The sequence below is a fragment of the Ranitomeya imitator genome, chromosome 1, assembly GCF_032444005.1.
Source record: "Ranitomeya imitator isolate aRanImi1 chromosome 1, aRanImi1.pri, whole genome shotgun sequence".
NCBI classification, from domain to species: Eukaryota; Metazoa; Chordata; class Amphibia; order Anura; family Dendrobatidae; genus Ranitomeya; species Ranitomeya imitator.
The window spans coordinates 371,693,126-371,716,904 of NC_091282.1; the positions used below are offsets into that span (position 1 = coordinate 371,693,126).

Here is a 23,779-nt window from a genome sequence, read left to right on the forward strand (position 1 = left end):
CTGCAGTAACCACCGATCGACCAAACCGCTGCATGACCAGCTCTACCCTCACCCACTGTATCCTCACCCATCCCTTGTAGATTGTGAGCCCTCGCGGGCAGGGTCCTCTCCCCTCCTGTACCAGTTGTGACTTGTATTGTTCAAGATTATTGTACTTGTTTTATTATGTATACCCCTCCTCACATGTAAAGCGCCATGGAATAAATGGCGCTATAACAATAAATAATAATAATAATCAGTCACCTCGGTACCCACAGTCACTGATCCTTCTCTAAATCCAAGTCATGGTCATCTTCGACTACTAAGGATGAACAGCAAAGTTTAGAATAATTAAAGGGACTCTGTCACCTGAATTTGGAGGGAACAATTTTCAGCCATAGGGGCGGGGTTTTCGGGTGTTTGATTCACCCTTTCCTTACCCGCTGGCTGCATGTTGGCTACAATATTGAATTGAAGTTCATTCTCTGTCCTCCGTAGTACATGCCTGCACAAGGCTTGGGTAAGGAAAGGGTGAATCAAACACCCGAAAACCCCGCCCCTATGGCTGAAAATTGTTCCCTCCAAATTCAGGTGACAGAGTCCCTTTAATCATGTGATATCACAGGGCTAATGGAAAACAGAAGAAATAACTGTTTAAAAAGGTAAAATGAGCAGTTGTAAGTACACAGTGTTATATAATCTGATGACTGCAATATATGAAAAGGATACAAATTTTGATGGGAGGAGGGCTTCTTTAAGGGTAAGTTCACATAGGACGTTTTTGCTGCGTTTTTTTAGGCTAATTTTCATCTGCTTTTTACAGTACCAGCAAAGCCTAGATTTCAGAAATCTCATGCATACACATTGGGTTTTTGTGTGATCAGTATTTTGTGCTTTGCAGAGTTTTTTTTACATAGGGAATGTAACTTCTTTCAGCGATTTTTTTTTTTTTTTTCAGTGTTTTTCACACATTGACTTGAAAGGGTGGTGAAAAAACGCTGCAAATACGCAGGTTGACTTTTCTTGCAGCGTATTTGCTGCAGAAAAGTCAAGGAGAGTTGGATATGTCACACTTGGCTCTGCTAGATGGCAGGCTGCATGATGCACATACAGCTCTGGCGAAAATTAAGAGACCACTGCAAAATGTTCAGTTTGTCTGATTTTTCTCTTTATAGGTATATTTTTGAGTAAAATGTAAATTGTTCTTTTATTCTAGCTGCATGTGAGATGCGAGGGATGTGAGCACGGATCTCTGTACAAGCAATGGCAGATAGAGTTACTCACTAACCTTTCCTCCTATGCTTGACCAGCTGCACATGGTAAATACGGGAAGAAACGATGCAGTCATGAACTTTAACCTAATTTATTCACACGACCTTGATGAGACAAGGTAAGATATCAGGGAAGATGAAGGGATGAATATGAGGTAGAATATGGATGGTGGAGCATAGAAGTAACAGGAGAGTCCTATCTTCAGTCCTGAAGCAGGTGCTGCCAAGATGACACTCACCCGCAAGAAATGATGTGAGGAAATAAAAGATGAGGCGTTTGAGAGAAGCATTATGGGAAATCACAGCTACAATAACATAAACAACGTATTATAACAATGGCCAGCAGATGGCAGCAAAGTACAACAAACACTGTAATATTTCTTTCTATATATTTCTATATATATATTGGCCTTGACCAATCAGTTAGGCTAGGTTCACACTAGCGTTGCGCCGCCCTGCGTCGGCGACGCAACGCGCGACGCACGTAAAAACGCGCGCAAACGCGCGCAAAAACGCGCGCGTTTTGCGACGCGTGCGTCGTTTTTGACGAAAATCGGACGCACAGAAAATGCTACAATGTAGCGTTTTCTTGCGTCCGACGCTAGCGTCGGAAACGACGCACGTGGCAAAAACGCCACCAAAAACAACGCACGCGTCCCCTATGTTAAACATAGGGGCGCGTCGCCGCTGCGTCGCCGCTGCGTCGCCGCTGCGTCGCCGCTGCGTCGCCGGCGCAACAGCGACGCACATTGGCGGAACGCCAGTGTGAACGTAGCCTTACAGGCTTAGTCTGGCCGCGAATTGGCCTCTCCCTACTCTCCTCAAGTCAGTGCCAGTGTGTCGCCCCATCCCGGACCAAGTTTTTTCTATCGATGTGCTTCTGTTTCTGAGGGCGCCGGAGCAGCAAGTATCCACTGTTACTAACTTCCAGTTCCTGTTTACGTGCTCTTCTGTTTCTAAAGTATCTGCCTAGTACTACTCTTACACTGTCTGTCTCCACAGATCCTCTGCTACCTGTTACCCGGTTATTCTGTACTACATCCGCACTATCTACGCTGGACCCGTCTAGTGCCGCCAGTGTGCCTGCCACTCTTCCAGTCTACGCCAGTACTCCCGGGAACCAGCTTCTACTCAAACACCCGGTATCTTCTGGTCAACTTTGCAGCATCCACTAACCCTGCTGGTCTATCTGTTCTGGGACAGCCGCCACGAGTATGGGGTCTAACTGAAGGTAGCACCCGTGTCCTCCGGGCATACCATTCTGTCCTTGTTCGAGGGGACTTACTACGGGTGTCTGGGGCTCACACAGTAACGCCCCCTTCGGAGCCACCCGGACCGTGGTCTAGTGGTTCCACATTTAACCTCAATAAATACGAATGTGAACTTCTACATCTGTGCCTCCGTTTCTGTTTGTTACACTAACCTAGCTTTGCCTGACATTGCCATCTCCGTGTGCGGTTCCACCATTACTCCCAAGCAATGTGCCTGCTGCCTTGGGGTCATCCTTAATTCCGAGCTTTCCTTCACACCCCACATGCGATCATTGGCTCGCTCTTCTTATCTGGATCTTAAAAACATTTCTAGAATTCGCCCTTTTCTTACTTTCGACACTGCAAAAACTCTTACTGTTTCACTCATTCATTCTCGTCTTGACTATTGCAACGCTCTCTTCCTCGGCCTCCCTCTTACCAAACTCTCCCCGCTCCAATCTGTCCTGAATGCTCCTGCCAGGATTATATTCCTCACCAACCGTTACACCGATGCCTCTACCTTGTGCCAGTCATTACATTGGTTACCCATCCACTCCAGAATCCAGTACAAAACTACTACCCTCATCCACAAAGCACTCCATGGCTCAGCACACCCTACATCTCCTCTCTGGTCTCAGTCTACCACCCTACCCGTGCCCTCCGCTCCGCTAATGATCTCAGGTTAGCATCCTCAATAATCAGAACCTCCCACTCCTGTCTCCAAGACTTTTCACGTGCTTCGCCAATTCTTTGGAATGCACTACCCAGGTTAATACGATTAATCCCCAATCCCCACAGTCTTAAGCGTGCCCTAAAAACGTATTTGTTCAGATTGGCCTACCACATCAACGCATTAACCCAACTATCCCTGTGTGGCCCATTCAAACAAAAAAAAACCATAATCAGGTCCTCACATCATGTTCTCATACACTTCATGCAGTTAATAGCCCTCTGTATCTGTACTGCTACATACTTAGGCTGTTAACTGGTTCATGCAGCTTTACATGAACACCCGATCCTTACACTATGGCTGGTCCGAACAACAAAAGCAATTGTTGCCATCCACGTCTCGTGGATAGTAAGCTTGCGAGCAGGGCCCTCATTCCTCTTGGTATCTATTTTGAACTGTGATTTCTGTTATGCTGTAATGTCTATTGTCTGTAGAAATCCCCGCTATAATTTGTAAAGCGCTGCAGAATATGTTGGCGCTATATAAATAAAATTATTATTATTATTATAAATGTCAGGCATGTTGAAAGCCAGGATGCCTCATGCTGCATTTGTTTTGGACTTTTGCCCTATATGTATTAAAATGTTGTCCATTTCCACCAAAATCAAATGGTTTGGCCAACCTTATCTAATGTGCAAACTTATTATTATTATGTACCTGGATACACATATAGCAGATTATGTGGAGACTAACTGCATAGTTTTAACATCCACTAATTCCAGCGTACAATCGAATATGACCGTTCTGTGATATTGGAGGAGGCCTTGTTTTTTCTAGAAACTTCAGCCTCATCACTATCTCTTCCTTTCATGCTCTGTGTCTCTTTCATGGTTCCTCACCAGATCCCCTCCTCTTTCACGCTCTGTGCCCCTCACACTCTCTCTAGATCATTAACTTCCTGAGCTACAGAAACCAGTTCCACCACTTTTTGTTTGGCATTGTTCATCCAAAGCCTGCAGATGATAGAAGATAGAGGAGACAGGCAGGAAGGGCAGCTGAGAGGATCTCCTTTATTATTATTGTGTACTTGGATCAGTGGACAGTATTATAGTCCCATATATGAAGCTGTCTCAGGATCTCTAGAATGTATGTATGTATTTTCATGTCTGTAATCTGCTAGTTTCTTACCATCCTGACCATATTTTGTCTCCCCATGTCAAATGTGGTCATCAGTACTTACTGCTTATTTTTAATAGTACATTTGTGCTATTCAGCCTGTCTCCATGACACTGTACAGAAAGATACTGAAGTAGTGTCTTCCCCAGCTGTCGTTCCCCATACTAGAATATTTAGACGTAGTACGACATGGGAACGTCAGTTGCCACTCAGGGTGACCCCTTGGTATCTGCCAGGAGAGAGCGCTCTACTTACATCAGCCCAGAATGCACAACTACAGTCAGCCATGAGTGAAGTAACCAAGATCATCTCCAACATGTTATCAGGTAAGGCTATAGACTATTCCTACCTTATCCATTTGTTCAAAATCATCATTGCTATATATCACGATAAAAAGGAACAAGAGCTGAATTTTCTGGATAGATTCTTTAAAAACCTTACATGCTTGTAGCTCATGTAGTGATGGCCTTTCTACATTTGTGTGGTTGAATGTTAATTAAAAAAAATCAAGATATTGTAGACCCATTTGAAGACAGTCAAACCTACCGATATAATCGGATTTTATTTATTTTGCTCACTTACTGTATACAGCACAATCATATTCCACAGCACTTTACAGACATCATCAATGTCCCCCAACTCAAAATATTAATTCCCTGTCAGTATTTCTTTGGCGTGCGGAAGAAAATCAGAGAACTCGGAGGAAACTCACGCAAACATGGGGGAACATACAAAATCCTTTCAGATGTTGTATTTGGTGGGATTTGGACACGAGCACAGCAAGGCTAATCAATGAGCAACCAGATCAGCCAACAGTCTGATGTGTATGGAGGCTTCCCGATTCTCCCCAGGCAAATGATATAGAGGGAGAGAAGGATTTAGCCTGTTGGATTTCCAACATTTTTGTTCTAGAAAATACAGGAGCACTTTGCCCAGCCGACTGCTCCTGTGCATGCTTGAGTCAGGGCAGATAGTTTGTTTGGCTGACAGCTGCCTAATATGTATAGAAAAAGTGGAAATCCAGCCAAAGTGATCTTAAGAGGTGTCAAAGATACATGTGAGAAGATCATAACATGGAAAACCACTGATTTCCAGAATAAAAAGGGCCCAGTAGAGTGCTCAGAACTTTTTGACACTATACAGAGATTTCCATTACTGAGAGTCTGGCACAACATACCAAGCAAACAACTAATTATTTGAATGGCCACTATCTACATAATATTATAGTAGCAGAAATCTATGAGTGCCAATTTCATTATTTTATGTTGTAAACCAGTGGTGGCCCAGCATGACAGAGTTCACCAATTCAATTTTCCTCCATTTACTGTACCTATGATTTTAGAAGATCATTTTCAATGAGGAATCTGACTGTCATTAATGATTATTAAGGAAGAGTTATATATCTGAAAGAATATGTTGTGGTTTTGTTGTAGAATTTGCTGCATTGGAAACTTTCCATCGAATTTACAGCAAACTCAACTTTACAGCTCAAACGATCTTGAGTGCAATCCATACTTTCCTCCAGAGCATTCTTTACTTACACAATGCAATAAGGATATATGATGGAGTATATGTTGCATACAAGAGGGTTACTGGGGAGTGTAGTTCCACTGGTGTTAATGTATCTCAGAAAAATTATGGAGAGTTTGCTGGAAAGTTATCAAGTAGATAAGATACTTCTCAGGCATGTATTCAGCACCTATCTGACAGCAAAAAAAAGTGGAGCTAACATTTTGGGAACTTACTTCTTCTTGCAGTACATAGATCTAATTTTGGGAACTTACTTCTTCTTGCAGTACATAGATCTAATAATGGGAACTTACTTCTTCTTGCAGTACATAGATCTGAAGGGCCACTGCTTCTCAATCGTGATATGAATAAATATTGTCGCTCGATCTGGGGAGACCCTTCACTTCTTAGTTATAAAAGGTGAGTCTCATCCAGAGTACCAAAAATTATCCTCCATGATCGTCCTATCACCAGTTTAACCCTGCTGTTGTCTTCGGTCAAAAACGACCAACCTTGAACTTCAATATTCTTTAAAATATTCAAGATGCTGCTCTGAAACCCGTGGCCGACCGACCCATCCTCATTTAAGTCAATCAACCACAAGTTTCAGAACCACATCTTGAACACCCCAAAAAATACCAAAGTTCAAAATTGGTCTCCCCAGACAGAAGACAACAGCAGGGTTAAGTAGTGTTCGCCAATATTGCTAGTTATAAAACTTAGTTTCGATGTCCCCATTTCCACAGGTGTGGTTCCCGAGACCTCACTTACCATGGAGAACGTTGCCTAGATGTTGTGGTAAGTAGACTGTGGCTATAATGGGCCTCCTATTGAGTGACTATTATGTAGGTATATATATATATATATATCTATATATCTATATATATAATTGTCTAAGGGTTTTTCCGTCTGTCTGTCTGTCTTTCTGTCTGTCTGTCTGTCCTGGAAATCCCTCGTCTCTGATTGGTCGAGGCCGCCAGGCCTCGACCAATCAGCGACGAGCACAGCGACGATGATGTCATAAAGGATGTAGATATCCCACGTCTCTGATTGGTCGAGGCCGCCAGGCCTCGACCAATCAACAACGGGCACAGCGACGATGATGTCATAAAGGACGTAGAAATCCTGGCGGCTTGGCGGCCTCGACCAATCAGCGACGAGCACAGCGACGATGATGTCATAAAGGACGTAGATATCCCGCGTCTCTGATTCAGCGACGGGCACAGTATCGACGTAGATGTCATAATGGTTGCCATGGCGACGATAATGTCATAAAGGTTGCCTCGACCAATCAGCGACGGGCACAGTCTGCCGCGAATTCTGGAATCATCATTGTGCCATCCTGTGCCGCAAGGCCTCGACCAATCAGCGACGGGCACAGCGACGATGATGTCATAAAGGACATAGACATCCCGCGTCTGATTGGTCGAGGCCGCCAGGTCTCGACCAATCAGCAACGGGCACAGCGACGATGATGTCATAAAGGACATAGAAATCCCACGTTTCTGATTCTGCGACGGGCACAGTATCGACGTAGATGTCATAATGGTTGCCATGGCAATGATGATGTCATAAAGGTTGCCTTGACCAATCAGCGACGGGCACAGTCTGCCGCGAATTCTGGAATCATCATTGTCCATATACTACGGGGACATGCATATTCTAGAATACCCGATGCGTTAGAATCGGGCCACAATCTAGTATATATATATATATATTTATATAACTTACAGATCCCAGACTCTCATCTATACGGATATGAAGTGTGGCCAATGAACGGAACAGAGCCTGATCTTGTGACACCGGATGGCATTGGTGTTCCTAATACTGACTTCCTGTTGTATGTAAGGGTAGCACAGACCGAGAAATGTGCTTTACACGTGAGTAATAACTAACAAGAATTTAGGATAAGAATCAGAAAAATTATGTTGTGAAAATGTTTTTTATCCACTTTCTGTTATAAATTATGATATGCTGCAGTTTGTACAGCATGAATCAGGCGCAGTGTGTTTATTCATGACATCCAGTACACTGGCCAGGCCGAGCACTGGGCAGGAGAGTGATCGTGGAGAGAGACGCGTACTACACTCTGCACACTGCATGTGATGCATGCTGGGAAATATAGTCTGGGCATGTGTTGTGAATTCTGTGGCAGAGCTCCCTCTTGTGGTCACAAGTGGTACTTCGGCTGATTCTCTCTGTGATCTTCCGTTGGTGGAGAAAAGTGGTACTGCGGCTTCTGAGTTTCCTTCCTCAGGTGATATGGTGAAGTCGTTAGGTGCTACCCTATTTAACTCCACCTGGTGCTTGGATCCTTGCTTCCAGTCAATGTTCTAGTGTTGGACCTGTTTCCTCCTGGAGTGTTCCTGTGGCCTGCTGATCTGCATAGCTAAGTTCCTCTTTGCTATTTGTTTGCTGTTTTTTCTATTCCGGCTTGTCAATTTGTTTTTTCTGCTAGCTGGAAGCTCTGGGACGCAGACGGTGTACCTCCGTGCCGTTAGTTCGGTACGGAGGGTCTTTTTGTCCCCTTTGCGTGGACTTTGTAGGGTTTTGTGTTGACCGCAAAGTTGCCTTTTCTATCCTCGCTCTGTTCAGGAAGTTGGGCCTCACTTTGCTAAATCTATTTCATCTCTACGTTTGTCTTTTCATCTTAACTCACAGTCATTATATGTGGGGGCTGCCTTTTCCTTTGGGGTATTTCTCTGAGGCAAGGTAGGCTTATTTTTCATCTTCAGGCTAGCTAGTTTCTCAGGCCGTGCCGAGTTGCATAGGTAGCGTTAGGCGCAATCCACGGCTGCCTCTAGTTGTGTGGGAGAGGATTAGGAATTGCAGTCAACAGAGTTCCCACGTCTCAGAGCTCGTTCTTATTTTTTGGGTTATTGCCAGGTCACTGTATGTGCACTGACCTCTATGTCCATTGTGGTTCTGAATTACCAGCCATAACAGTACTGGAAGCCAAAAGTACTAATGATTCTCAATAGAGGGAAAAAAGAAGTTCTGAGACCATTTTTTTTCCTTTGCACTGTGTTTTGCCTTTTTTTTCCCCTAGACATTTGGGTGGTTCAGGACACAGGTGTAGCAATGGACATTAAAGGTCTGTCATCATGTGTGGATCAGCTCACGGCAAGAGTACAAAGTATTCAAGACTTTGTGGTTCAGAATTCTATGTTAGAACCGAGAATTCCAATTCCTGATTTGTTTTTTGGAGATAGAACCAAATTTCTCAGTTTCAAAAATAATTGCAAACTATTTCTGGCTTTGAAACCTCGTTCCTCTGGTGACCCAGGTCAACAAGTTAGGATCGTTATTTCTTTTTTGCGTGGCGACCCTCAGGACTGGTCATTTTCTCTTGCGTCAGGAGATCCTGCATTAAGTAATATCGATGCGTTTTTCCTGGCGCTCGGATTGCTGTACGATGAGCCTAATTCTGTGGATCAGGCAGAGAAGAATTTGCTGGCTCTGTGTCAGGGTCAGGATGAAATAGAGGTATACTGTCAGAAATTTAGAAAGTGGTCCGTACTAACTCAATGGAATGATGTGGTCGTGTTGGGGTTGCCATGGCTACAAGTCCATAATCCAGTATTAGATTGGAAATCCATGTCTGTGTCCAGCTGGGGTTGTCAGGGGGTACATGGTGATGTCCCATTTCTGACTATTTCGTCATCCACCCCTTCCGAGGTTCCTGAGTTTTTGTCTGATTACCGGGATGTATTTGATGAGCCCAAGTCCGATGCCCTACCTCCGCATAGGGATTGTGATTGTGCTATCGATTTGATTCCTGGTAGTAAATTCCCAAAAGGTCGACTGTTTAATGTATCTGTGCCTGAGCACGCCGCTATGCGGAGTTGTGTGAAGGAGTCTTTGGAGAAGGGGCATATTCGCCCGTCATCGTCGCCATTGGGAGCAGGGTTCTTTTTTGTAGCCAAGAAGGATGGTTCACTGAGACCTTGTATAGATTACCGCCTTCTGAATAAGATCACGGTTAAATTTCAGTACCCCTTGCCATTGTTTTCTGATTTGTTTGCTCGGATTAAGGGGGCTAGTTGGTTCACCAAGATAGATCTTCGTGGTGCGTATAATCTTGTGCGTATTAAGCGAGGCGATGAGTGGAAAACTGCATTTAATACGCCCGAGGGCCATTTTGAGTATCTAGTAATGCCATTCGGACTTGCCAATGCTCCATCAGTGTTTCAGTCCTTTATGCATGACATCTTCCGAGAGTACCTGGATAAATTCCTGATTGTGTACTTAGATGACATTTTGATCTTCTCGGTTGATTGGGAGTCTCATGTGAAGCAGGTCAGAACGGTGTTTCAGGTCCTGCGTGCTAATTCTTTGTTTGTAAAGGGATCAAAGTGTCTCTTTGGTGTTCAGAAGGTTTCATTTTTGGGGTTCATTTTTTCCCCTTCTACTATCGAGATGGACCCTGTCAAGGTCCAAGCCATCCATAATTGGACTCAGCCGACATCTCTGAAAAGTCTGCAAAAGTTCCTGGGCTTTGCTAATTTTTATCGTCGCTTCATCTGCAATTTTTCTAGTATTGCTAAACCATTGACCGATTTGACCAAGAAAGGTGCTGATGTGGTCAATTGGTCTTCTGCTGCTGTGGAAGCTTTTCAAGAGTTGAAGCGTCGTTTTTCTTCTGCCCCTGTGTTGTGTCAGCCAGATGTTTCGCTTCCGTTCCAGGTCGAGGTTGATGCTTCTGAGATTGGAGCAGGGGCTGTTTTGTCGCAGAGAAGTTCTGATTGCTCGGTGATGAAATCATGCGCCTTCTTTTCCAGGAAGTTTTCGCCTGCTGAGCGTAATTATGATGTGGGCAATCGAGAGTTGCTGGCCATGAAGTGGGCATTCGAGGAGTGGCGTCATTGGCTTGAAGGAGCTAAGCATCGCGTGGTGGTATTGACTGATCATAAGAACTTGACTTATCTCGAGTCCGCCAAGCGGTTGAATCCTAGACAAGCACGTTGGTTGTTGTTTTTTGCCCGTTTTGACTTTGTGATTTCATACCTTCCGGGCTCTAAAAATGTGAAGGCGGATGCTCTGTCGAGGAGTTTTGTGCCCGACTCTCCGGGTGTATCTGAGCCGGCGGGTATCCTCAAAGAGGGAGTAATTGTGTCTGCCATCTCCCCTGATTTGCGGCGGGTGCTGCAGAAATTTCAGGCTAATAAACCTGATCGTTGCCCAGCGGAGAGACTGTTTGTCCCTGATAGGTGGACGAATAAAGTCATCTCTGAGGTTCATTGTTCGGTGTTGGCTGGTCATCCTGGAATCTTTGGTACCAGAGAGTTAGTGGCTAGATCCTTTTGGTGGCCATCTCTGTCGCAGGATGTGCGTACTTTTGTGCAGTCCTGTGGGATTTGTGCTCGGGCTAAGCCCTGCTGTTCTCGTGCTAGTGGGTTGCTTTTACCCTTGCCGGTCCCGAAGAGGCCTTGGACACATATCTCTATGGATTTTATTTCAGATCTTCCCGTCTCTCAAAAGATGTCAGTCATTTGGGTGGTCTGTGATCACTTCTCTAAGATGGTCCATTTGGTACCCTTGTCTAAATTGCCTTCCTCCTCTGATTTGGTGCCATTGTTTTTCCAGCATGTGGTTCGTTTACATGGCATTCCAGAGAATATCGTTTCTGACAGAGGTTCCCAGTTTGTTTCGAGGTTTTGGCGAGCCTTTTGTGGTAGGATGGGCATTGACTTGTCTTTTTCCTCGGCTTTCCATCCTCAGACTAATGGCCAGACCAAACGAACCAATCAGACCTTGGAGACATATCTGAGATGCTTTGTTTCTGCTGATCAGGATGACTGGGTGTCCTTTTGGCCTTTGGCTGAGTTCGCCCTTAATAATCGGGCTACCTTGGTTTCACCGTTTTTCTGCAACTCTGGGTTCCATCCTCGTTTCTCTTCAGGGCAGGTTGAGTCTTCGGACTGTCCTGGTGTGGATACTGTGGTGGACAGGTTGCAGCAGATTTGGACTCATGTAGTGGACAATTTGACCTTGTCCCAGGAGAAGGCTCAACGTTTCGCTAATCGCAGACGCTGTGTGGGTCCCCGACTTCGGGTTGGGGACTTGGTTTGGTTATCTTCTCGTCATATTCCTATGAAGGTCTCCTCTCCTAAGTTTAAACCTCGTTTTATTGGTCCGTATAGGATTTCTGAGGTCCTTAATCCTGTGTCTTTTCGTCTGACCCTTCCAGATTCTTTTTCCATACATAACGTATTCCATAGGTCATTGTTGCGGAGATACGTGGCACCCGTGGTTCCATCTGTTGATCCTCCTGCCCCGGTTTTGGTGGAGGGGGAGTTGGAGTATATTGTGGAGAAGATTTTGGATTCTCGTGTTTCTAGACGGAAACTCCAGTATCTGGTTAAGTGGAAGGGTTATGCTCAGGAAGATAATTCCTGGGTCTTTGCCTCTGATGTCCATGCTCCCGATCTTGTTCGTGCCTTTCATATGGCTCATCCTGGTCGTCCTGGGAGCTCTGGTGAGGGTTCGGTGACCCCTCCTCAAGGGGGGGGGGTTACTGTTGTGAATTCTGTGGCAGAGCTCCCTCTTGTGGTCACAAGTGGTACTTCGGCTGATTCTCTGTGATCTTCCGTTGGTGGAGAAAAGTGGTACTGCGGCTTCTGAGTTTCCTTCCTCAGGTGATATGGTGAAGTCGTTAGGTGCTACCCTATTTAACTCCACCTGGTGCTTGGATCCTTGCTTCCAGTCAATGTTCTAGTGTTGGACCTGTTTCCTCCTGGAGTGTTCCTGTGGCCTGCTTATCTGCATAGCTAAGTTCCTCTTTGCTATTTGTTTGCTGTTTTTTCTATTCCAGCTTGTCAATTTGTTTTTTCTGCTAGCTGGAAGCTCTGGGACGCAGAGGGTGTACCTCCGTGCCGTTAGTTCGGTACGGAGGGTCTTTTTGTCCCCTTTGCGTGGACTTTGTAGGGTTTTGTGTTGACCGCAAAGTTGCCTTTTCTATCCTCGCTCTGTTCAGGAAGTTGGGCCTCACTTTGCTAAATCTATTTCATCTCTACGTTTGTCTTTTCATCTTAACTCACAGTCATTATATGTGGGGGCTGCCTTTTCCTTTGGGGTATTTCTCTGAGGCAAGGTAGGCTTATTTTTCATCTTCAGGCTAGCTAGTTTCTCAGGCCGTGCCGAGTTGCATAGGTAGCGTTAGGCGCAATCCACGGCTGCCTCTAGTTGTGTTGGAGAGGATTAGGAATTGCGGTCAACAGAGTTCCCACGTCTCAGAGCTCGTTCTTATTTTTTGGGTTATTGCCAGGTCACTGTATGTGCACTGACCTCTATGTCCATTGTGGTTCTGAATTACCAGCCATAACAGGCATGAAGCTGAACCTACATTCACTCCCTTCAGTAGCAGTAGATGGATGTAAACAAATGGTGCCCATCATAATTCAAACTATAGAAAACATCCAGAGAAGCTGATCAGGCACCAGTCCCAGCATACGGCGGTATAAATAACCTTGACAGCCCTCGCTTTCAGAGGAATACGCCGTATATCACATTTATAGGTGGTGCACACATTAGAATTCCAAATCGTGCATCCAAGAAAGAAAATGAATAGCGTCACTCACGAGGTATGAGAATCAAAAAATCCTTCATTTCCAATTCTTTGTAACAGAGACTAGCAGAGTGGAAGGCAGGCCATGTGCAGGGGAGGACCAGAGAACGATGGCTGTTTTGCATCTGCACAACTGTGCTTTAAGGGTTCAACGGCCGTCGTTCTCTGAGCCAAGCAAGGAAAAACCAGAAGGGTCATCCTTCCATAACTAATTTTCCCAGACAACACAACGTTCATTTTCCAGTTTACAGAATGTTTCCATTGAAACACTGTGTTTATTTTAAAGAATAATTTCTCTCCCGAGGATCAGGTTGTAAAAATATAGAAATTTGACTACAGCCAGACAGTAAAACAGGTGCTTTGTCATTTTTAAGTTACATTTGTAAAAAATGAATGTAGCGCAATGACCGCCACTCCTGCATGGTGTCCCCTTCTCCGTCCATGCAGGGAGGCAGACTTACTCACCTCTCCGTCCCTGCGGCGTGGTTCCTGGCATCTTCCTGCTGTGGTGTGCTCTCACGCCCTCCCCTGCTCTTACCGCACGCATATTGATAAATTCACTCAGCCTGTTGCTGAGAGGCATTTAGAAAAATGCGTAAAAAAGACTCCCTCTCCTTTAGGGAGTCGCCAAGCAATGAGTTTAGTCATTAGGTAGTGTGGTGTTCTACCAGTGCAGTTGTGAGGTCCCTTGGTCCCAGTGTGGCCAGTGTCATGAGCCTGAATCCCAGATCCCGGTGCGGCCAATGTCTTAAACCCAAATCCCTGATCCCAGTGTGGCCAGTGTCCTGAACCCGAATCCCTGATCCCGGTGTGCCCAATGTCTTGAACCCGAATCCCTGGTCCCAGTGTGGCCAGTGTCCTGAACCCGAATCCCTGATCCCAGTGTGGCCAGTGTCCAGAACCCGAATCCGATCCCGGTGTGCCCAGTGTTCTGAACACGAATAACCGATCCCGGTGTGCCCAATGTCTTGAACCGGAATCCCTGGTCCCAGTGTGGCCAGTGTCCAGAACCTGAATCCCTGATCCTGGTGCAGCCAGGGTCCTGAACCCGAATCCCTGGTCCCAGTGTGACATGTCTGAACGTTGCACCCTGGTCCCGATGCAGCTAGTCTTGATTCTGAAGTAAGGTGCGACCAGTGTCTGAACATTGTCCCATGGTCCTGGTGCGGCCAGTGCCTGAACGTTGTCCCTTAGTCCTGGAGAGACAGGGTCCTATTCCTGAAGTCCCTTAGCCCCAGTGCTTGATCCAGTATCCTAGACCACTGTGTCTGAACATAGCCCTAGTCTGTGCCAGCGAACCTGACTCCTGGGGTCAGCAGCTGCAGTACAGGGATCTGCCTAGGAGTGGTAGCTGGCGGATACCTGTAGCAGAGCCTATCTACATTATCACAAGCTCTAGTGAACTGCTGGTAGCCGCTTAGCTACGCTCCTACCAATGTATGCTCCTGTGTCTAGATAATACTGTTACATTCTTGTTATTGTGCCCCCATGGCTTCTCGAGAATCCTTCCCAAAATATCCAACTCATCCGTCCATTGCTGGTGAGCAGAGGCACAATGGTGGAAATGACCCCACAGACATGTATAAGAACAACTTGGTGGTGTTACTGACCTAGCGGGCAGAGCTGGACACATAAGGTGGGTGTTCGGAGAGGGAATGAAAACTTTTGCAGCTAGATGGATAGGCAGATAGATAAATATACAAAAAAAACTGACCGGCACTGACCGGCACCTCCTAAGTGTGAACATGTGCAAGCTGCCAGACTGCATTATATAGAAAAAAGAAAGCACAGCAGCACTATGTATAAGTTTAGGTCATGTGAAAACACAGAAAAACATTAAAAATATATAATCTAGATTTTACTACTCAAAAAAAAACTTTTTTTTAACTTAACTATTAACTGGCAGCTTGCACATATTCACACTTAGGAGGTCCTGGTCAGTTTTTTTTTTTGAATATTTAACTATTGGATGTTGTCTGCATCCAGCCTGATTCTGCACTCCTCCCATTGACCTACAGGTGGCCGTAATCAGTACTACTTGCCCATAAATTGTAGGCTAAACCCAGGAGTAGACACGAGTGTCCAAAATTGTAGGTTGATAGTCGAAGAGAAGGCATGTACAGTAGAGCAGGACCCATCAGAGGGAGGTCACCTTGCCGTGGTTGATGGGCATACATGAATTGGCCAATTTATGCGCTAAGAACCTTAATTTTCATTCATTTCCGTAAGCTAAAAAAAAATTTTAGGGTCCAATAGTAGAGAAAACATACATCCGCACTGCTCAAAGGTCCAACTCAGTGACCGTATTATAATATCGGTCTAGCACCACAGAAAGTGATACTGGCTGTATGAATCCTTTACACCTGAATCAACGGGGTGCTGCTGCCAGGAAAAATGTGTGCAGAATCCAAATGGCAAAAAAGAAAAAGTAGGCGCGCACTTACCCTGTTGCGGTGAATATCACTTTATTAGGACATATAAACAAACGGATAGCAGGGAGGGATAGGGTCAGCCACGGACAACGATCGTTTCGTGCTCTACGGCACTTCAACGGGTCCTAATGCTGAGTGGAACAGGAAGGAGTTTTATAGACCCATCTGGATCCCAGACTCCTCCCCCTGGACTCCAAACATAAACAGTGTTACATTTAAAACAAAATGGTATTAAAAACAACAATAATAAAATAGCACATGCTGAGAACTACAAATAAACCGAATACAGCTTTTAGAAACCAAGATTGAGACACTTTTATAAGAAAACCGACATGTCGACTTTGTCATTTAAACCAGATGGTCCTGCTGCGTCTGCGCGCAGGATCCATCTGGCTTCTCTGCGCAGCAGGAGGCGGCGCAAATCCCCTCCTCCCTCAGGCAACGAGACCCGCTCCAAACCCGCAAATCTTAGTACTTGGGCATCTCCTGCATGGCAAGTGTGTAGATGGTCTATTAACCTTGGAGCTCCTTTCCCTGTTCTAATGGAGTAAAAATGCTCCCTAATCCGAACAAACAGTGGGCGGAAGGTTTTGCCAATATAGAAGCGTCTGCACGGACAAAAAAGAACATAGACGACATAGGTAGTCCTGCAAGAAATAAAGTCCCGTACAGTGTGCTGGATATGACCTACTCTAATTCTATTACCTGTATGATGGTACTTGCAGAAGTTGCAACCCCCGCATGTGAAGTTGCCTTTAGGGATACTATCTGTGAGCCAATTATTTTTGGTAGTGACAAAGCGGTTGCGGACTATGCTGTCTCTAATGTTTGTACTGCGACGGCTAGCAAAGAGAGGTCCCCTATCTATTATTTCTTTGAGGTCAGTATCTTGACGTAAAATACACCAATTTTTACGTATGACAGTTCTGATGTGGCTGTCAAGAGGGCCAAACTTAAAACTGAAGACAAACTTTTTTTCTTCATTTTGTCTTTTTTTGGAGGTGGTGGAAACATCCGTGGCTGCTGCTTTATCGTAGGCATTTTTTAAAATAGATGGGGGGTACCCACGTTTCCTAAATCTTCCAATCAAATCGACTGACTGCTGCGCAAAACCTGCAGGATCACTATTGATTCTCTTAACCCTAAGAAGTTGACTATAGGGCAGAGATCCCTTCATGTATGGCGGATGAGCACTGTTATAATGTAATAAAGAATTACATGCCGAGGGTTTACGATATACTCTAGTGGAGATCCCCCCATCCTCAATGCATAACTGGACATCCAAAAAGACCAAGTTGGTGCCTCCAAATTGCGAGGTAAACCCCATGTTCATGGTATTGGATGTCCCCAGGTACCTCACGAACTCCGTGAAGGCATCCTGGTGCCCATCCCACACCATGAACATGTCATCCACATACCTAGCATATAGCTTGATATGTCGAAGAAATGGGTTTTTGTTGGAATAAATATATTCCTCCTCAAACCTCGCAAGAAAGAGGTTTGCCAGGGTACATGCGACGGGGGTACCCATAGCGGTACCCACCGTCTGCAGGTACCACTGGCCGTCAAAAGAAAAAGCATAGTGTTCTAAAATGAACGAGAGTCCATCACAAATGAACTCCACAGTGTCATGACCAGTGGGAGTATTCTCCAAAATGCTTCTAATTGTTTCCACCCCCAACTTTTGTGGAATACGTGTATAAAGACTTTCGACATCAATCGAAGTCAGAGCATATGACTCCTGCCATTCAAAATCCTTAATCACATTCAGAAAGTCTCCCGTGTCTTTAATAAACGAAGGGACATCCAACAGCAGGGGGCGCAGCAGCCAGTCGATATAAGAGGAGATAGGCTCAGTTAACGAACCAACCCCTGACACTATGGGATGGCCAGGGGGGGCTTCCACTGATTTGTGTAATTTCGGTATGTGATACCAATGTGGGCGTCTCGGAAAATCCGGTAATAGCTTTTCAGCCTGTTTACAAGAAAACACCTTTTTATCCACAAAATCTCTTAGCAACGAACGCAAGAGATTTTTAAATTTTACCGTAGGGTCCCCCTTAAGCTTCAAATACGTTGTATCATCTGACAACTGTCTCAATGCCTCTGTTTTGTAATATTCTCTTGTAAGCAGCACCACGTTGCCACCTTTATCCGCACTACGGACAATCACATCAGACCAGCCCTGTATTTCACCCAAAGCTTGTTTTTCCTTTAAAAGAAGGTTTTCTATGGGCTTTTCATATATTAAAGCCTCCATATCTTTTAAAACCTGCGATTGGAAAACATCTACAAGATTACCTGGGGCTACTGGGGGCATATAGGTAGATTTATTACCTCCAGTAAAAGGTGCAGTTACTTTATCTTTATGACTTGCAGAAACCGGAGTAATGCTCATAGAATCCAAAAGGTCACGGGTCTCTTCCCGCACATCACCAAATGGGTCCTCTGTGACAAAAAAGCCCAGGGGACCCACATGGCAAGGTGACTCACCTGGGAACACTTCACGGGGGGTGGCATGGTTACTAACTGCAGAAAACGACTTAAACAAATGGATCTTGCGAACCGCCTTGAAAAGGTCGATTTTAAAATCTACCAGATTAAGTGGTTCTGCTATACAAAAATTCAATCCTTTGGACAACACCGACAGATGTGCTTCACTCAAGGTTCGTGGGGTTAAATTAACAACCGCTACTTCGTTGGCCGCCACGAAACTTGCCGCCTTTTTTTTGGATTTTCTTCTGCCATTTCTCCTACCCCCTCGGCGCGTCCTGCGTCTAAAGGGGAAACACCTGAGATAGATGCTGGTGGCAATGGCATTTGGTTTTTAGATGTACAAGGATCTTCGGTAGCACTTGAGTCTGAGTCTGTTGTAAGGTAATCTTTTTTATTTTTGTTCTTTTTAAACAGGGACTTGTTACGTCCTTGTCCCTTGTTCTGATTCCATTTGTTGCGGGATCTGCGATGGCCTTCTGATAGGCTGCCTTTATTCCAAGTAAAAATTCTGTCTGTTTCAAAATCAATTTTGTCTCTTATAAATTTGTCTCTTTTCCTTTGCTTTATATCATTTTGCAAAATGACCAGTTTTGTATCCAGTTTTTTGTCAATAGTTGACCATTGTGTGTCAGACAACCTGGTTCTCAATTCTTCTTTAGTTTTAGTAAGTTCGGCTTTAGTGGCTTCATAATTAATAATGTTTTGCTTCAACACGAGGCGGAGTAATTCCTGGGAGCATTGTAGTAAGATTTTCTCCCACTCTTTAATGAAGGATACATTATCTTTATATTGAGCCATTTCTTTTATGACACGCAGTCCTCGCGGTACTCGACCGCACTCCATGTAGGACTTCAAAGAATTATTTGTCCAAAACAAATTTACCTCTCTTTCTGCGGCCATAAATAGTTTGTGTTCCAGCGTCTTTGTGCTAAGTGAAAAAACGTTGTCGTGTAGTTCACATTCAGAAAAATAAGCATCCAAGGAGCTCCAAGGTTAATAGACCATCTACACACTTGCCATGCAGGAGATGCCCAAGTACTAAGATTTGCGGGTTTGGAGCGGGTCTCGTTGCCTGAGGGAGGAGGGGATTTGCGCCGCCTCCTGCTGCGCAGAGAAGCCAGATGGATCCTGCGCGCAGACGCAGCAGGACCATCTGGTTTAAATGACAAAGTCGACATGTCGGTTTTCTTATAAAAGTGTCTCAATCTTGGTTTCTAAAAGCTGTATTCGGTTTATTTGTAGTTCTCAGCATGTGCTATTTTATTATTGTTGTTTTTAATACCATTTTGTTTTAAATGTAACACTGTTTATGTTTGGAGTCCAGGGGGAGGAGTCTGGGATCCAGATGGGTCTATAAAACTCCTTCCTGTTCCACTCAGCATTAGGACCCGTTGAAGTGCCGTAGAGCACGAAACGATCGTTGTCCGTGGCTGACCCTATCCCTCCCTGCTATCCGTTTGTTTATATGTCCTAATAAAGTGATATTCACCGCAACAGGGTAAGTGCGCGCCTACTTTTTCTTTTTTGCCTAAAAAAAAATTTTGAGAACATTTTTTGGGGGTAGTAAAATCTAGATATGTTTTTAATGTTTTTCTTTGTTTTCACATGGCCTAAACTTATACATAATGCTGCTATGCTGTCTTTTTTCTAGATAGATAGATAATAGATACAGTAGATGCTAAATATAGCTGGAGAGACAGATACTAATACACATAAAGAAAAAAGGCTTCTACACAGACTCTCAGGTTTAGTTTTATCTTTCCATGTATTAACAGAATGTGTTCACATTATTGATTGAGAAATGTTCTGAATATTAGTAATCCATGATCAGGCAGTTTCCGCAGATTTGTGATTTGCTGGTCCATTATGCCTTGGCCCCTATGGAAGCGGTCTCTTTCCTGCTCCTGTAAACTATTCATCACATGGTATTAGTAATGAAGTATCTTGTATGTCGCCCTCTCGAGTGTATGTGGATCTACTACCTCCACTGGCCCTATTCACATGTCTATGTAAGGATGTGTTCACACGATGTCCTATCATTGTTTTTTATTATGCCGTTATTTCTTTAAAGGGCTGTAAAATTGTTGCATTTTTATTATGTTTTCGGAAACTTGCAGTAAAAAACACATTTCATACACCTGAGTGTTCTCAAGTTCTCTGAAGTGAGGGTCATGTTGGTGGAGCTACTTATAAGAGCGGTTTATTGTCCCACTACATTGTATGAGATATTTACATTGATACAGTTCTATAATAAAGCTCGTCCCACCAAAAGGGTTACGGATCAATCATCTACTCTCTCATTACTTTGTTTTGTGTTTCAAGCCTTCAGTTATCGCCTATGCGTCATACTGTCAGCTGGACCCTTCGGGCCGTCCCATCGCAGGGGTTATTGTGTTTTGTCCAAAGCACCTTAGAGATGGCGTATATCACCATAAGCATGTTGTACAGGTATTTTAATATCTGCACCTTTATAGTAGTTATTACATCCATTATCATTTTTGTATTAATAGTTATGTATACTTTAAAGGGGACCTATCAAGTCCACAAATGCTATCAATCTGCAGGTTAGTAGAGATACAATGTTGGCCGGCCGCCTTACTGGAAGCTACTTGGAGTAAATTGATTTTATTCCTCCCAGGTGTTGCCGGATTTCAGTCATGACCGTAGCCACTCCCGGTAAAGCTCTATGACTGAAATCCTGCAACTACAGGGAAGAATAAAGTTCATTTTCACCCAGTAGCCCCTGTAAGGCCTCCAGACAGCATTGTAAGGCTACTAACTGCAGAATATCCTCACATCTGTAGGTTCGTAGTGTTTGGAGACATGACAGGTTCCCTTTAATATGCACCGTAGTCCCAATATAACCAAATCCTCGGATTGTCCTATACAAAGCTTGAATCATCCGCTTTTCTTAATTTACTTCAGGTATGTCTCCATGAGATTCTTCACGCCCTTGGATTTTCTAGCAGTCTTTTTGAACACTGGATAGACTGCAGTTTATCAGGTGACTTCTCAGTCAAAGTAATTATCTTTGTAAAAGTATTTATTATTTTTATGCTTATTTATATAGCGCCACAATATTCGGCAGCGCTTTACAGACATTATCATCATTGTCCCCATTGGGGCTCACAATCTAAACCTCAGATCAGTATGTCTTTGGGGTGTTTAATAGAAATGGATTTCATTTTCAGATGTTCACATTGTGGTTGCAGAACCCAGACTTGGCTTAGATCACCATGGCTTAATCTGACTATTACAAAAGATATTTTCTACAAGACGTGGGGCATTCTTTATAAAAATGTGACAGTATGGTGGAAATGCAAACGAAACTCCACCAAAGTGAACTTGGTGTCTGTGTTCTGCTCTCTATGGTAAATTCGTGTTTGGCCGTTCTTTACTAATGCTATGAGAGGTTCACTTTTCACTTCAATATTCTGTTTGTGTCAACAGGACATACTTGTTCTTCCCGATCACGGGTGACAAACACAGATGAAACGGGTCAGCTACGCATTTACACCCCGAATGTAATGCAAAGAATGGGGGAGCATTTAGGAGTGGGTAGTGTTGGAGCGCCTCTTGAAAACCAGGTAACTATGTTTTCCAGTTGTGTTAGGATATGTGCAGCTTTTGGCAGGCAAAACGCGCGGTTTTGAGTGAAGTCAATGGTGAAAAACGTAGGGCAAAAATGCACAGAGAACTGACATAATGCAGATTATTTTCTGCACCAAATCTGCAAGTAAAAAAAAGCAATGTGTGCATGACACTTGTGGTTTCTCATTCACTTTGCTGGCATCAGGATTGCTTCAGTTTTATCTAGAAAATATGGAAGGAAAAAATGCACCAAAAACATACCAGATCTGCAACATGTGTACACATCCTAAAGGCACGTTCCCACGATTAGGATTTGCTGCGGTTTTGATGTGGCGTATTTATGTAGTGTCAAAAACACAGATGTTACAACGCAGTGAATGGGATTTCTAGAAATTCAATGTCCACTATGCGTGTATGTGCGCCTGTGGATCATCCACAGAGACTGACATGGGGCGCCTCTTTCAGGACCGCAGCATGTCAATCTCTCTGGCGAAGACGCTAGTATCCGCATCAGGAATATTCCACAATAGATTGTATTAGATGCGGTAAATCCGCATGGCTCAGTGAACACATGCGGACTTACCTGCGTGAATAGAATGTGGCGTTTTGGACTCAGTGAACATGCGCTGCATCCAAAACATTGCTAGTTCCTGATCGTGGGCACATGGCCTTAGTCTAAGGCCACGTTCACACGTCGAGTATCTGTGAATGTGGCCTAAAGATGCAAAATACAGTAGAAGAAAGTTGACTGAACCAGCCAATTAATTCAGGAAGTAACAGACATCTGATGAGTATGGGGACCTCCTGCGGAGATGGACATGCGGCGCGTCCTTCCAGACCGCAGCATGTCTATTTATCTTGCAGAGATGCTCAGTCTCCGCAAGAAATCACCCATGCAATGTATTGGGCGCAGTGATTCCGCATGGTTCAATGTACACATGCGGGATCACTTGCGTTCAAAAGCCAGCAGTGCTTTGGATGGAGCGGACATGTGCTGCGTCCAAAGCGCTGCCAATTACTGACCATGGGGACGTAGCCTTAGAGTATTCCAACACTTGTAAGCTTATGCTTGGGGATGATGCGTTAACCAGACAGCAGATGATAGAGTTTGTTAATATTGTACTCTATGACCACTTTGTCTTGTTTAGGTCAGATGATGGAGATGATAGTTGTTTTATCTCTTCTTAAATTATTCTCCTGTTGATTTTAGCAGGAAAGCCAAATGTCATCACACTGGGAATCAAGAATTATGCAGGGATCCATCCTTACAGCTTCACTTAGCCCTCCACACCTAACATCCCTGGATCCAATCACTTTAGCAGCCTTTCAAGATATGGGCTGGTATGGGGTTAATACAAGTATCGACAATCGTCTAGTGTGGGGAAAAGGTGTGTGGCTAATTCCTGCTCAATTTTATTAATTTCATAGAAACAATACATTATAGGAATGGTTGCAGATTTCTCATCCACACTTTCTTCTCAGGAGCCGGAGTTCACTTTGGTCTGCCTTCCACCTGTCATGAAAGACTAGAAGGTTTCTTTTGTAGAGATGAAGGGTGAGTACTGGCAGGCTTGGCATAGACTCTGGGAAGTTACAGAAATCTAACTCTGTAGTTCTTATAGTGCCTTTTTCTACAGTGATATTGGCTGTCATCATCTCCATTTAGACAAAGGTAACTGCTCTACAGATGCCTTCATGGATGGCTGCCGTATTTACAAGCCTCTTCCACATGGGGTACGTTTAAATCTGTACATTGATTTGTGTTAACACAATATGCTGCATCATAAAAAATCATTTTGTTGCTCACCGTGTATGCAAAGATGAAACGTGGCCATATA

General features: G+C 44.3%; 1 protein-coding gene and 1 long non-coding RNA gene across 3 annotated transcripts in view; both read left to right on the forward strand.

The window, feature by feature from the left end:
* Nucleotides 1-2,033: 2,033 nt before the first annotated feature.
* Nucleotides 2,034-2,639, forward strand: LOC138657802 (uncharacterized). Its single transcript, XR_011317192.1, has 2 exons — nt 2,034-2,157; nt 2,253-2,639. It is a non-coding gene; the product is annotated as an uncharacterized lncRNA (long non-coding RNA).
* Nucleotides 2,640-4,088: 1,449 nt separating this feature from the next.
* The window catches only part of CIROP (ciliated left-right organizer metallopeptidase), a 38,985-nt gene continuing 19,294 nt past the window's right edge, over nt 4,089-23,779 (forward strand). The window contains exons 1-10 of one of the 2 annotated variants that reach the window (XM_069761634.1): nt 4,089-4,672; nt 6,182-6,275; nt 6,602-6,653; nt 7,589-7,735; nt 20,673-20,798; nt 21,276-21,354; nt 21,801-21,937; nt 23,155-23,329; nt 23,424-23,496; nt 23,579-23,675. In XM_069761634.1, coding sequence (XP_069617735.1) covers nt 4,384-4,672; nt 6,182-6,275; nt 6,602-6,653; nt 7,589-7,735; nt 20,673-20,798; nt 21,276-21,354; nt 21,801-21,937; nt 23,155-23,329; nt 23,424-23,496; nt 23,579-23,675 — 1,269 coding nt within the window. In that variant the 5' untranslated portion in view covers nt 4,089-4,383. Of the gene's footprint in view, nt 4,673-6,181; nt 6,276-6,601; nt 6,654-7,588; nt 7,736-20,672; nt 20,799-21,275; nt 21,355-21,800; nt 21,938-23,151; nt 23,330-23,423; nt 23,497-23,578; nt 23,676-23,779 lie in introns of both variants that reach the window. The other variant, XM_069761624.1, reaches the window with a different exon arrangement.